This window comes from Rutidosis leptorrhynchoides, chromosome 2 (genome assembly GCF_046630445.1).
Source record: "Rutidosis leptorrhynchoides isolate AG116_Rl617_1_P2 chromosome 2, CSIRO_AGI_Rlap_v1, whole genome shotgun sequence".
NCBI classification, from domain to species: domain Eukaryota; kingdom Viridiplantae; phylum Streptophyta; class Magnoliopsida; order Asterales; family Asteraceae; genus Rutidosis; species Rutidosis leptorrhynchoides.
Window position 1 is genome coordinate 672,960,954 of NC_092334.1, and position 14,455 is coordinate 672,975,408.

General features: G+C 31.1%; 1 protein-coding gene across 1 annotated transcript; it reads right to left on the reverse strand.

Moving 5' to 3' along the window:
• Positions 1-8,957: 8,957 nt before the first annotated feature.
• Positions 8,958-11,839, reverse strand: LOC139893930 (outer envelope pore protein 24, chloroplastic-like). Its single transcript, XM_071877130.1, has 3 exons — positions 11,546-11,839; positions 10,063-10,422; positions 8,958-9,112 (listed from the first exon to the last, which is right to left on the reverse strand). The coding sequence occupies exons 1-3, from the start codon at positions 11,747-11,749 to the stop codon at positions 9,032-9,034; spliced, it is 645 nt and encodes a 214-aa protein (XP_071733231.1). The 5' UTR covers positions 11,750-11,839; the 3' UTR covers positions 8,958-9,031.
• Positions 11,840-14,455: the final 2,616 nt, after the last annotated feature.

A 14,455-nucleotide genomic window follows, 5' to 3' on the forward strand; every position in this document is an offset into this window, starting at 1 on the left:
TATTGTTTCGTCATTCGTGATCCAAGATTGACCGAACGAATTGTCATCAACACCCGTTTGAGAGTATTGATTTAATTGATTTTGGATATCAAAAAGAGTTTCCATAGCCTTGTTTTCAAAATTTTCCATTTTATTGCGATGGCCAAATTTTAGCTACAATGTGGTGCATTTACTAATTATCCTATTAGTTATAAAAATAGAAAAACTTATATAAGTTGTCCAATTAATAGACTTTTCTGCTTTTGCCCACGTTTTGAATAGCCAAAAGATGCAGCAGGGAGCCAGAACCCTTTAAATCGGAAGCTCACAACTCAGCCACTAACAAATCCAACTATTACTACGAAGCAGAAAATTGTCAACGTCCATTAATTTAACCACTTAAATAATTTTTCTTTTCGTTTGAGATATTAGATAAGAAATAGAGAAAATTTCTAAGTCCTAAAAACTAAAGCGTCGAGAAATAAGAAAGAAAAAGAATGCGCGTCGAAAAACGTCGAAAAATAAAAATAAGAAAGTAGCGAGTCGTGACTTAAAAGGCACTAAAATTTTAAAATCGTCGCAAAATTCTAAAGCACCTAAATTTTAGTCTAAAGAAATAGCACTTAAGGGATTTAACGGCAAAGCCTAAAAATCTAAAAATAAAAATAAGCTACGGCAAAATACTAGAACTTAAAACTAGCTACGAACAATAAATATACAATATTACGATTAAACGATTAAAAAGATACAAAATATAAAAATAAAATTAAAGTTGTAAAAATTATCATTTTTATAAAAATATTATTTTTATATTATTTATTTTATAAAAGTATTAATTTATATATATATTTAATAATACTAATTAATATTTAAAATACAAATTAATTTAAAAACTAAAACTAAATATTAATATTAAATATAAACTTAATTAAGTTTTAATAATAATAATTAAATTATACTCGTAATAAATGCCAAATTAGGGTTCTGGGTGCGTCTGTCAGGGTGGCTCCGCGAGTCGTGGAGTTTTAAGCCTGCAAACTCCGCGAGTCGTGGAGTTTGAAAAACGTGTTTTTTTTTTCTTTTTTTTTAAATTTTATATTGTTTTTCTAAAAATATATATATAAATATATTTATACAAAAATAAATTAAAAATATAGAGTTTCGCCGAGTCCCCGGCAGCGGCGCCAAAAACTTGATGTCGTAGCGTGGGGGTACGAAATAGTTTATATTTTACTAGGAAAAACTATTAAATACGATACATTTTTACACAAGTTTTAATTATTTATTTACAAAATGGATATACCTAAACCTTGCTACAACACTATAGGCAGTGTACCTAATCGTAGAGTAGTATAGTTTTTAGTAAGTCCGGTTCGTTCCACAGGGAACGGGCTTATTGCACACTATATTTTAAACAATTATATTCGTACAAAATATATTATATTAATAATATATAAAAGGGGGTTTTACCGTTTAATGACCGGTTTGTCGATTTTATATTTTAAACGAAGCATAAAGTAAATGACGATATTTAACTAACAATATAAAATAAATAACAATAATTAAAATGACAATAAATAAAAGTACGAGGAAAAATGAAATAAAATATATTATGCTTATTTAAGCTTCCGTAACCATGATGTTTGACGTTTTGATTATTTATTACCCTGGGTTAATTGTCCTTTGTCCTGGATTATTTGATAAGTCCATCTGGTTTTTGTCCATAACAGTCCATCAGTCATAAATATAAAGTGCGAGTATCCTCGTCAAATTATCCTTATACCCGAAGTCAAATATTCCAACTAATTGGGGACTTAAACTGTAACAAGGTTTTAATACTTTGTTTAATAATTACATCAGGATATCAACTGCGTGTAATCCAAGGTTTTAATACTTTGTTATCAATTATGTCAAGTGTCCTTGTACATAATTTCACCCCTGTTTTAATAATTCTAGTGACTATTAATCCATTCCAGTGTCCGGTTAAATGAACGATTATTCGTACATATAAATACCTCGCCCATCGTGTCCGATCGAGTGTATATGGTTATTTATAGGTACGTCCAATTGTAAATCTTTATATTAAAATTAACAAACTATCATTTAGCTAAACAAATATAAAGCCCATTAATAGCCCATAGTCTAATTTCCGCAAGTGTCGTTCTTTTGTCCAAACCCCAATTATGGTACAAAGCCCAATTACCCAATTTTAGATATTTTTAGCCCAACATCATGATTACTTCGGATTAAATAAGCATAATAATAACTTAGCTACGAGACATTAATGTAAAAAGGAGAACATAACTTACATTGAGTATTTATCGCGTAGTGTTACACGGTCAGAATTTCGACTTCAAAACCCGTAAAATAACTTTTACATAACCCAAACTAATCTAATATAACACTAATCTATACTATATATATATATATATATATATATATATATATATATATATATATATATATATATATATATATATATATATATATATATATATATATATATATATATTTATTTATATTATACTACAGAGTATTATTATTATTTATTATATATTTACTCGCAGAATTCGTGACCTTTTATAGGCATTTTGGAATTTGGCAGCTCCGCGAGTCGTGGAGTTTTTGGCCTTCAAACTCCGCGAGTCGTGGAGTTTGAAAATCCAGCTCACAAACTTTTGGCTCCTAGCTTGTCGACATAATAAATATATAAATATAAAATATAAATAATTAATATAATTATTTATATATTATATTATATTCTTGTGCATAGCTGACTTGTAATTTTTGGTCTGTTGCGTCGGGCGTTGATAGTTGACTCATGTCCCGGTTCCGAATTTTCGAACGTCCTTGCGTACAATTTAATATCTTGTACTTTACGTTTTGTAACTTGTACTCTTGTCATTTTTAGACGTTTTTCATTAATAAATTGAACCTTTTGAATTGTATCTTGTACATTTGAGCTTTTTGGACGTTTGTGTCTTCAAATCTTCATTTTTGCCTTTTGTCTTCGCACTTATTTATTTAAACAATTACAATGAAAATATAATACAATTACATATGAAAACCTATTATTTAGGAGGGATATTGCTATGAAATATATGTTCCTTTTTAGCCTTATCAGAGTCTTAAACGAAAAGTCATCGACTCGAACTGAACTATCTGGAAATCTACTTTCCAGAAGCCCCAGGAGTCTGATCGGACCCTTAAAAACAGAAACAAGTGCTCTGGTGGGTTTCTTGGTGCTTGATGCTTATCACGGTTCTCATCCTTGATGAGTATAAGCCTCAAGTGTACAACTCTTTGATGTTTTAGCATCATTTTGACCAAGTTTTAACCATCAACACACAATGTCAAGACTAAGAAAAGAAATACAACTCATTTAAGAGTTTGTGCAAGATGATGAACCAAAGTTACATCAAGTTCTTAGTTTCAACACAAGTACAAGTTCTATTAAGCTATAAACTTTGATTTAAACCAAACAAGCAAGACGTTAAGCTATAGAACTTAGATCTTAGCTAAATATTGAAGACCTTAGACTAGAAAGTCTAGATCTTATGTTTTAGGTGAAACCCTAAGTTATAGAACTTAGACTTTCAACTTACAAAATCTTAAGTTATAAAACTTAGATTCTTACAAGGCAAAATGAATGTAAGCTTATGAGCTTTTGTTTAAACAAGTTAGATGATCATAAGTTACATAACTTAGATCAAACCAAATAATGAAACCCTAAGCTAGAAAGCTTGGATTCCTTAACATTACTTATGAGATTTCAAGCTAGAAAGCTTGTATATTTGTTTAATGAAAACTAAAGTTACAAATTTAAAGTACAACAAATTAAAGAAGATTATAAGTTAATAAACTTGATTTTTTAATAATCTTTTTGTAGAAACCTCAAGCTAGAAAGCTTGGATTTCTAATGTTCTTGAAAATCTTTAAAGTAAAAAATTAGATCTTCAAGATACACGAAGATCATAAGCATAGGTTTTGATCTTTTAACATAGATAATGAGATCTTAAGCTATAAAACTTAGATCTAACAAAGTAATGAAGATTCAAAGCTAAAAAGCTTGAATCCTTCATGTTCTTAAAGATTTTCAAATAAAGTTTGAATCTACAAGATTTATGAAGATTCAAGTTACAAAACTTGAATATTTGATCATGATGATGATGATTTACGAATTAAGGAAAGAAAAGAAAGAAAAAGAAGCCAAGAACTTACAAGTTCTTCAAAGTTTTAGTGTGAGAAAACTTGAGAGAAAACTTAGAGAAAAGTGTGTGTGTTTTGAGAGAAATGAGAGTGAAGTAAAAAAAATGAAATGGTGGTGATGGTGTACATATGGCCGACGGTTTGGAGGCAAGCATGGGGGGACCATTTGCTTTGCATGGGTGGTGGTACAAGGTGATGCTAGCATGTTGGGTGGCATGGTGTATGGAGTTAAAATGTGTAAGTAGTAGTACATAAGCATGCTTAATCCTTGTCTTAATACTAAATGGGTTTTGTCTTATGTTACATGGGCTAACTAATCCATTAACTAGCCCACTAAAACTAGTCCATTAACTTGAGTAGGGTAGGCCTTTAATAAGCTAAGTCCAATAAGGTGTTAAGTCCATTAAGACTAACTAGTGTGCATTAGTAATACACTAAGCGTAATTAAGGAACCAACAAGTCAAGTAATTGTCATTAAGAAATAACAATTAATATTAAGTAATCATAACACTCCAATTATGGCAAAAGTTTAACGTGTACTAAATACGTAGCTTGTTTTAAACGACAAATGACACTAACGGTCGTAAAAGCATTCGGGGATCAAGTTAAGTGATTACGCACTTAATAACACGTAGTAAGATATTAACGAAAGTAATTAACATGAATAAATATCACATAATATAATATAGCTCAGGACGCACAAATACGCAGTTTCGTGAAAGTAATAAGTATAAATATAAGTCGAAAAAGTCGGGTCGTTACATAAACGCTACTTCTAGCAGCTTTTAGCTTTTAGTTTTTTTCCTCTCTTTAAAAACTTTAAGCTCCTCTAAGCAAACAGAGCTTTTTATTAAATAGTAGTTTTTTCATAAAAGCTAAAAGCTCTAAAAATCTCTAATAAACTCGTCGCTATACATAACCTAAGTCTTATGATATTAATAATATTAAATATTTAATTATTTTTCATGTGTCAACTTTTATAGAGTTGGTCATATATGACAATTTAATTATTTCTTAATATAAAGCAATCAAAATAATGACCTCTATGGAACTCACCATTGTAGTCCAGTAGTTATGTACTTTTGCATTGGGATGGGGTGGAAAGGTCTCAAGTAGGGATGGCAATGGATACTCGATCCAGTGGATATCCATCCGATCCACCCGATTATTCGTGGATATGGACGATCTAAATGGATATGGATATGGATGTGGATGAAAAAATTTCATCCATGGATGAACTCGCTTTCACCCGAAATAACTAAATATATAAATTTATCACTCAAATTAGTATCATTTATGTAGTGATATTTCATTAATTATATTCATATTCATCTTTCTTTATATTTTCTCTAAAAATATAACTTTCTTCTTATATTTTGTTTTGTTTAAATAATCAAATTTATTTATCGTACTTTGGTAGTTCAAATGTGATTCCATATAACTAAAAGTAAGCAACTTACATGTCGATATCTTTACACGTTTAATAGGTTATCTATTGAATATTTGTTATATAGATTAGTAAAATGTGACTATCGGTCGCATAAACTATTAAAAATATTACTTTTGATCGTATATAGTGAACCACCGCTTATAATTGTTAAAATTAAATAAATTTAAATGGATATGGATAATTATCCATTAACCCGCTTCACCCGATGGATATGGATATGGATGGATGAAAAGTAAAAAAATAAATGGATATGGATATGGATACGGCCTCACCGATCCATATCCGATCCATTGCCATCCCTAGTCTCAAGTTCGAGTCCCTCCCCTTAAAAATATTCGTGGGATTTATTTCCTGAAAGTCGGATTGCCCCGGGGAAGGGTTTACCGGCCCGTATTCAGGACCCAGGTCCGACCGCCTACCCCTCGGGATGGTATAAGGTTCGGATCCCTGTAATGCCCTTCGGGTTTCCTGCCCAAAAGTGCGTGCGTGCGTGACAAATTAGAGTATTCGATGCTAACAACTTGCCTTTCAAATAAAATAATGACCTCTATAAATAAAGTAATTTTTTCCGTAAACGCAAAAAACTTCACCCGTCTATTCATTTACCCATATATTCATTTGTATTAAAATTTAAGGATTATATATTGGGATACCACCCAAGTTTATCATTGTTTGTTTCTAGGTCACCCATATTTGAAAATGATTTTGTAGACTATCCAAATTTTTACTTTCGTGTTTATTGGTCATCCATATTTAAAAGTAATTTTGTAGGTCATTCGAGTTCGTGTCTTGTTTCATACGTATTAAATATGGCTAAAATCTCATCAGAAAAATGTAAAAAGTAACAATAGTAATCAAGTCTTTCTTGATTAACATTATTTATATAACGATTAGTTGTTAACAAATACACGAGTTTTTGCAATTTTTATATTTTTTCGAAGAGTTTTAGTCGAATTTGATATATGTGTAACAACAAACGAACTTCGATGGTCTACAAAATTATTTTCAAATACGGGTGACCTGCTAACACGAAAAGATATATTGTGTGTGGCCTACAAAATAATTTAAAATACGTGTGACCTACAAACATAAAAACACTAAACTTTGGTGACCTTGTGATATACAATCCCTAAAATTTAATTACTTAAATGTCAATTCATTAAAGTACAATGTTTTAAACAAATTTATTTACACACCATAAGAGGTGGGAAAACAACAAATTCTTCGTATAAAAAATGAATTCTTCAAATGATATATTATCAAATTGTTTAATTTGCCCTTTATTAAATGAGATATTTTAAATAAAGCAAGTTGTTTTAAGTAGTAATTATTAAAAGACAAAATTGCACGGTTGGCCATATAACTTTGTATCAAAAAGCATGAAAAACCCATTTTTTTTTTTTTTAGCGATAACCTTATGCTAACTTTTGTTAGTTTAGAGTTCATTAAGTTGTGTCAGGTGTGCCTCAAGTGAGGGTAAAATCGTCTAGTCACTTTTGTCTTTATTTAACTCAATCCCTCCCACATTCATCTTTGTCATTTATCCCCAATTGCAAACCCTAATTTCAAACAAACCAACAATTAATCTTTTTTGCCTCACGAAATGCTGATTCACCAGCTGAATCGATCCATCTTACCACATTGTCATAGCAATTCATGTATTTTTTTTAGCGTTAACGACTTTCTCCCATAGGAATTCCTACTGATATGCAGAATCTTTCTTCCCAAAGTAAGCCGAGATTTTTCCATGCTCATGTTAAGTGATTAAGATTATTATTTCAGCTTTTCAAAAAAAAATTATAAAAAATGATAATTGTATAAATAAGCAACACATATGAACAAGCTAGAGTAAAATTAAGATAGAAGTAGGTGCATCCAAAATATAAGGTTGGGTAAATGGTCAAAATGAAAGTGCCACGTATAACTGGGAAGGAGACTAATATTTCAAGAAGACTTTGGAAAGGTCTACGCTTTTATATATATTCGAGTGACCGGACGATTTTACCCTCACGTGAGGCACACCTGCCTCAACTTAACGGACTCTAAACTAACAGATGTTAGCAGAAGGTCATCGGTGCAAGATTTGGATAGATGAAGGTCAACCACGCTAAATAAATAGAAAAAAGGTTTTTCATGTTTTTTGATACAAAGTTAAGAGGCCAACGATGCAATTTTGTCTTATTAAAATAATTGACTTATTTAATGTTACTTTTTCATTAATAAGGAGAGCATACTTGGAACTTTAATGGTTTTTTGTGATCATTTAAAGTAAGAGACAATATTTTTTGAACAAACAAAAATAATAAGAGAGTATTGAATACGAGAAATCAAGCTACAATCTTTAACCTGGATAGGTTTAGCAGTTTTAGGAATGAAAGTAATAAAAGATGAATTCGTACTTGGATGGTGGGATGCATCTCAAGCGAATGCAAGGTTATGGTTACAGCCTTGATCACGTCTATCTTTTGAATGTCCCAAAAAGATTTATAAAATAGGAATGAGAAGCCATCCGGTATCAATAGGAACAACTAACAATAACACTAACACAAGTAAATAACTTTTAACTAATCTCCAAATATTTTAGATATTTCTCTTTGCGAGGTATTGATGTTCCATCGATCAACAGTGCTATTTGTGCAATGCATTCCGAGACTAAGGAGCATCCATATTTTACATGCGTTGTTGCGTATAATTTATGGTTAGTTCGAATATGGATTGGTAATATTATGCCTTTTTGTTACTCTTTGAACAATTGGAACGTTTGGTATGAAACTTTGTTGCCGATGTCCAAACTCCAAAGCAAGAATAATGTCTATGCTATTGCCTCTGCTTGTTTTTGGATGATTTGACATTATCAGAATGATGTTATCTTCAACGGAGGACGCTTAAGGGAAAGTTCAATATTCGATCAATTTCAAACTTTTTCTTTTTTCATGGATCAAATATAATGGATTAAATATAGAAGCAAATGTAATATGCCTTGAGACAATTGGCTTTTGAGGCCGTTGTAACTTTCTTTTTTATCCTCTTCTAGTAGCTTGCTAGAGAGGTTTATTTTATAAATAAATGATGTTGTTCCAAAGAAAAAAGTGTTTTCTAGTTAAAGCGTACATGGATTTACGAGATATTGGATTGTCAATGAGGTTTATTTGGTATAGAAATCCCTGAGATCAAAACAAAGATCAAGAAACTAAGGGGGAATATAAGTCAAGTCTTATGGCTCAATATGAAACCAATCGTTTAGACAAGGATACTTATGAGCAGTTTCGTAAAGTACGTAAACAATACTACATCATTTAATGGAAATGATCATACGAAGTTAACAAGTAAACTGATACCATTCATTCATTAGGTATATTCTTTAGCAACTCTAAAAGAGACTGCAACAAAGTTTCACATCTCAAAATCCCACGTGCTCTCAGCAGTTAGTCGTGGGACTTTTAGTCCATCATCCAAGTTGAAAAGCGCCAAAACCTAGCATAAGTTGTATAAGATTTGCGGTTAGTAAAGCAGTAAGCATGAAGATAATATATTTAGTAATTTTAAGTATCTACAAAACACACATGATTTCAGCATTATCAAGTTTTAAAATAATTAGTGGTTGCCATTGTCCAGATGGGTTCATAATATATGTTCCATCCCTTTGAGACACTGCAGATGCAGAATATAACTAGAAAACTCTTATATTTTTCCTCCAATAGGTGGCAATTTAAAAAAAAATGAAGAACTAGCACGAAATCTGATGATGGAGTCAGGGGTTGGCATAATTAATTTATAGAAACTTGAACTAAGAGGCTTTTTCTATTAAAATTATCAGCTTCAAGAACATACTGTACAACATTTCAAAGAAAATCACATGGTCCACCCAAGAAGGATCCGAAACGATGATATACATATAAACAACCAGTTTAAGTAAACATTGGGCCCCCTATATAAAAAGATTGAAATGTACTTATTTTCTCGGCATAAAAACGTGCTTTAAGTAACATGAGTTCATCGACTTATTGGTAATCATAAGAGACACTCCATATAGGTAAGATATAGAGTTGCTAACGAAACACTTACAAGAAAAAGGAAACAAAAGCATGCATATGAGAAGTGGGGCCTGGAGCATGTCTAGCGTTATGTTTTATATATACGGCTAGGCCGCATTCTTTCTATATGAGTAGTATATCCAAGTAAAATAGGTCAATATGGTTAAAGGATGCAACTTTATAGCCATGTTTACGAGTCATCATTATAAGAATATATAATACAATAACATGGAAAGAACATCTTAAAAATGCTTAACCTTTTAAAAGTCCAAAAAAAGCTGACAAATCTCCTTTTAAAGTGCAAGTGAGGTGTTTAAAGTATATGGATACCCTTACTACTATTAAGGCAGGCAACAAAACAATTAAAATAAAGAAACCATGGCGTATTACCTTGTAGGATCCAATAAACTTTGACTTAGTTGACCAATCCACTGCCAAATTCTGGTTGGATGTCTGATAAGTAGCCTTTAACACATGATCTGCATAAACCTTTCTAGAAACCGCAAAATCCCAAGAATCTTTGGCCAAATCATAGCTGGGCTCAAATGTAGTCAGCCCTTCATGAACATAAGTGTACTTAAACTTGCAGTTACCTGAACCAAGCACGTGATTAGCCGATACCTTATTGGCTGAATCAATTACTAGTGTTCCATCAAGCATAGTCCGTTGATCTCCCCTGCTGTGACTGTAAACCAAGTTTAAAGGTTTGTCTGAAACTTTGACTGTGTTCATGAACATAAACCTGAAGTCCTGAAAATCCCGACCAAAAAATGAGTTCTTGAACAAGAGACGTTACACTTACAATAAGTCAATAATACAGAGAGTCTAAATCTAAAAATAAACATATATAGACATATGTGTATACATACATTCTACGTAACCAACTGAAACAATAAAACACATTGACTTAAAGCAGTCACCAACCACATATTATATTTGTCACCGTGTACAAAGCCTGTTGTGCATATGTCGCTTAAAACTGTTCGTAAACAACATTCTGAAGTTCAGGGGCGCTAAAGTGCAACTCAAATATAAATTTAAAGTACACACAAATACTTTTTACAGAAAACAAAAACAGACTTATAGACTTTGATTTAAGTCTATAAAACACATTGACTTGCAGTCACCAACCACATATTATATTTGTCACAGTGTACAAAGCCTATGGTGCGTATGTTGCTTTGGTAAACAACATTCTAGAGTTCAGTGGTGCTAAATTGCAACTCAATTATAAACTTAAAGTACACACAAATACTTTAATCAGAAAGCAGAAACAAACTTATCGACATAAACATATACGGAATATTTGCTAGCATTACATGTACACAGACTTGATATGCAGCCTAATTGCCTTTTTAAATACGGAAAAAAGAAAACTACAATCAGACTCGATTAATCGTGCAAAAGAATAGCTCAGATACCTTTAATTGTTTAAAAAAGGCATAGAGCTCGAAATGAGCAGTTTAATGGAAGTTGTTTAGGTTTTATATGTCATTCTTCATTTTGAACAAAATCCTGATGTTATGTAGTGCCAACAAAATGCAATTCATTATGTGTTTCAGTGTGTATATAAAGTGTAAAATAATATAGATATACATAGATATATATATAGATATAACTTTTGCATACAATACCTAGATTTGATAATACAGCACAGCATCAATAAAAGCAATATCATCAACAAACATAACATAAATTCACATACATAGCCATAATCTAAAATTAATTCTAAAATTGAACCATAAACCTAATATAAACACACACACACACACACTCACAGAACTTGTACATATAGAGTCATCAAATTCATCAATATATATAATTACACATGAATATGATTATAGGTATATGTATTTGATCTAACAGTAACTACCTTTTTGGGGACATTATAGTCGATGGTAAAGGATCCAGGTTTTTCAACGGCTAAAGCTAAGCCGTTTAAGCTAGGGCCGTTGACGACAGTCGCATCAGTCATAGAAGCGCGTAGTTTGACATCGCCGGCGTTGAAAGCGACGGTGACGGCGGAAGCGGCGGTGGCTTTATCGGCGTCGTATTTAGCTTTAAAAGACGCCTTCATTTTGAGTTTGGTGATAAAAGGATGACTGCGTGGATACTTTTTGAAGAAATTAAGTTATCGTTTTCTCCGACCATTATTTTGATTTTGTTTGGTAGAGAAAATATGATGATTTTTTACTTTATTTTTTTTATTTTTTTTCTTCTTCTATTTATAGCTAATTAAATAATTTTTTGAGTATAACTTTAAAGGTTATGATCAGACAAATATTCTTTTTCGATGTATTTTACTTATGCACATAAAACCTAACAAATCCTAGCATCGTTCGGTGTATATTGGGATCATTATAGCTGAGGACGACATTTTTTGCTCTTAAGTTTGGTTGATTTTTCTTTTAGTTATGTGGTTTTGAGAATGTCTAACGTAAAGGTACATGAGTGTTATTTTGGTTTATCACGGGTGGTTGGCTCTTTGCTTGCGCAAGAACTGCCACCAGACATTCCTTTCGAGTTCGGTTTTCAATACCTTTTGGCTCTATTGATTGAGGCAACATCAACCGTCGATTTATTAGCGTTTTGACTGCCGCTTAGAGTCTAAATTGAATCAGACAGACTTTAAACTCATGAAAATTTGATTCCACCATTTTCATGTCGTCTCTTTTATTTTATTTTTTATTTTCTTATTTTTATTTTTATTTCAGTTTTAATTTTTTTATTTTTTATTTCCGGAGGTCCTCACGGAAGCAATCTCTCTACTCTGGAGTGGAGAGATAGATGACTTTATCTTCCGGTGGGTGGAGAATTTTTTCTTGACTCATAGTTAGAGAAACGACTTATTTTCTATTATAAGGCAGATGAATTATTGTCTACATCTCACATCTCTCAAATCTCACATGTATGATATTGGAAAGGTTGCAAAGATCGTAAAAATCGGTCGAGTTCTCGCCGAGAAATCGTTTTAGAGTTGCTGTCGAGTTCTCATTTTGAAATCGGCTTAAAATTGGTCAACGGCCGGTTTAATCGGTCAACGATCAATAAATTGAGTTTCTCGGCCAAAAATCGGTCAAATCTCGGTCAAACCGTCAAATCTCGTTCAATCTCGGGTATCATAAAAATTATCCTAAAATTCAACGAAAGTCAACCACTGAGAACTCCCCGAGTTCTCCCGGAGTTCTCCGAGAACTCCTAGAAATGATCCCGCCGAGAACTTCCCGAGTTCCGATTTCTTCGACCTTGGATATTGGGTATTGTTGTTGCACATAAACCCTAACAAATATATTTGTTTTTGTTCAAAAAAAGATATTACAAGAAAAACAAAAAATATTTGTTATGGTTTATATGCAGAAATTAAAGTACAACAACAAAGAAAATCTAACCATAAAATATTGTGAATATAAAGGTAGAAAAGAAATCGTGTTAGGTGGTAGGTGTGTTTTGAGGAAACATGTTACTCGTGTGTGTTTAGAAATTTTGAACAAATAATGTTTTGAGATTTTTTTTTAATAAAAAGTCATTAGAAACTATCATTCATTATACTTCTGTTTATAATCTTCTATATTATCTAATAAATCTCTATAATAATGATGTCCTAACTAATAATTATTTAAGCTTAAAAAAATTAAAAATAAAGAAAACAATTCTAAACCTTTATGTTGATATTATTAAAATAACTAATTGTATTTAACAAAAATATTAACATGTTAATTGTATAATATATGAAGCATTATGTACAATCTTATAATAAAACAATCACATGACCATATGTACAATATTTGAAGCATTATGTACAATCTTATAATAAAACACACACATTACTATATGTACAATATTTGAAACATTATGTACAACCTTATGATAAAACACCTTCATGATCATATGTATAATATTTGAAATATTATGTACAACCTTATGATAAAATACTCCTATGACCATATGTACAAACTTTAAAATAAATTGTACAATTTTTTATAAAACACCCATGAACACATGTACAAACTTTGAAGCATTTGTACAACATTCGTATGATAATTGTATTTTAATTTTAAAACAATTTCAAAAGACATTTGTTATTACTAATAATTAATATTAAAAATATAAATACTCAATTTTTAAGCAAACTTTATTATTATTATTATTAGTAATTGTTTATTATTATTATTATTATTATTATTATTATTATTATTATTATTATTATTATTATTATTATTATTATTATTGTTGTTGTTGTTGTTGTTGTTGTTGTTGTTGTTGTTGTTGTTGTTGTTGTTGTTATTATTATTATTATTATTATTATTCAAGTATAGATTCTCATTACATGATTAATTACGTTACTTATGTATGCAAAACACGTCTCATAAAAGGTTGTAATGTAGGCTTTTATGACAAGAAAAATAGTAATTGTGATGAAAATTGAAAGAGGTTGTTGGGAGAATAAATGTAGTTCATTTATTCTGACCAAGTTAAGTACATCAATATATTTGTAACAGACAGAAACTCGAGCTATATGTAAGATGACAGTTTTGCCCTTAGGGTTTATTATGTGCCTTATTGTGTTTTTAATTTATATTAATACTTAATGTTATCTGATTATTTGGTTAAGATCAGTTTGTGGCAAGCGTCACATAATAGGTTTGTTTACTTAATTTGGACTCCGTTAGGGCCGCATAACGAAGTATAGAAGATATCAGATAACTGATAAATACCCGTGTGAGGTGGGGTATGGGGTTTTAACCCATTAAGTGTGACTAGCTGCTTCTTTTCCTCGTTTCTT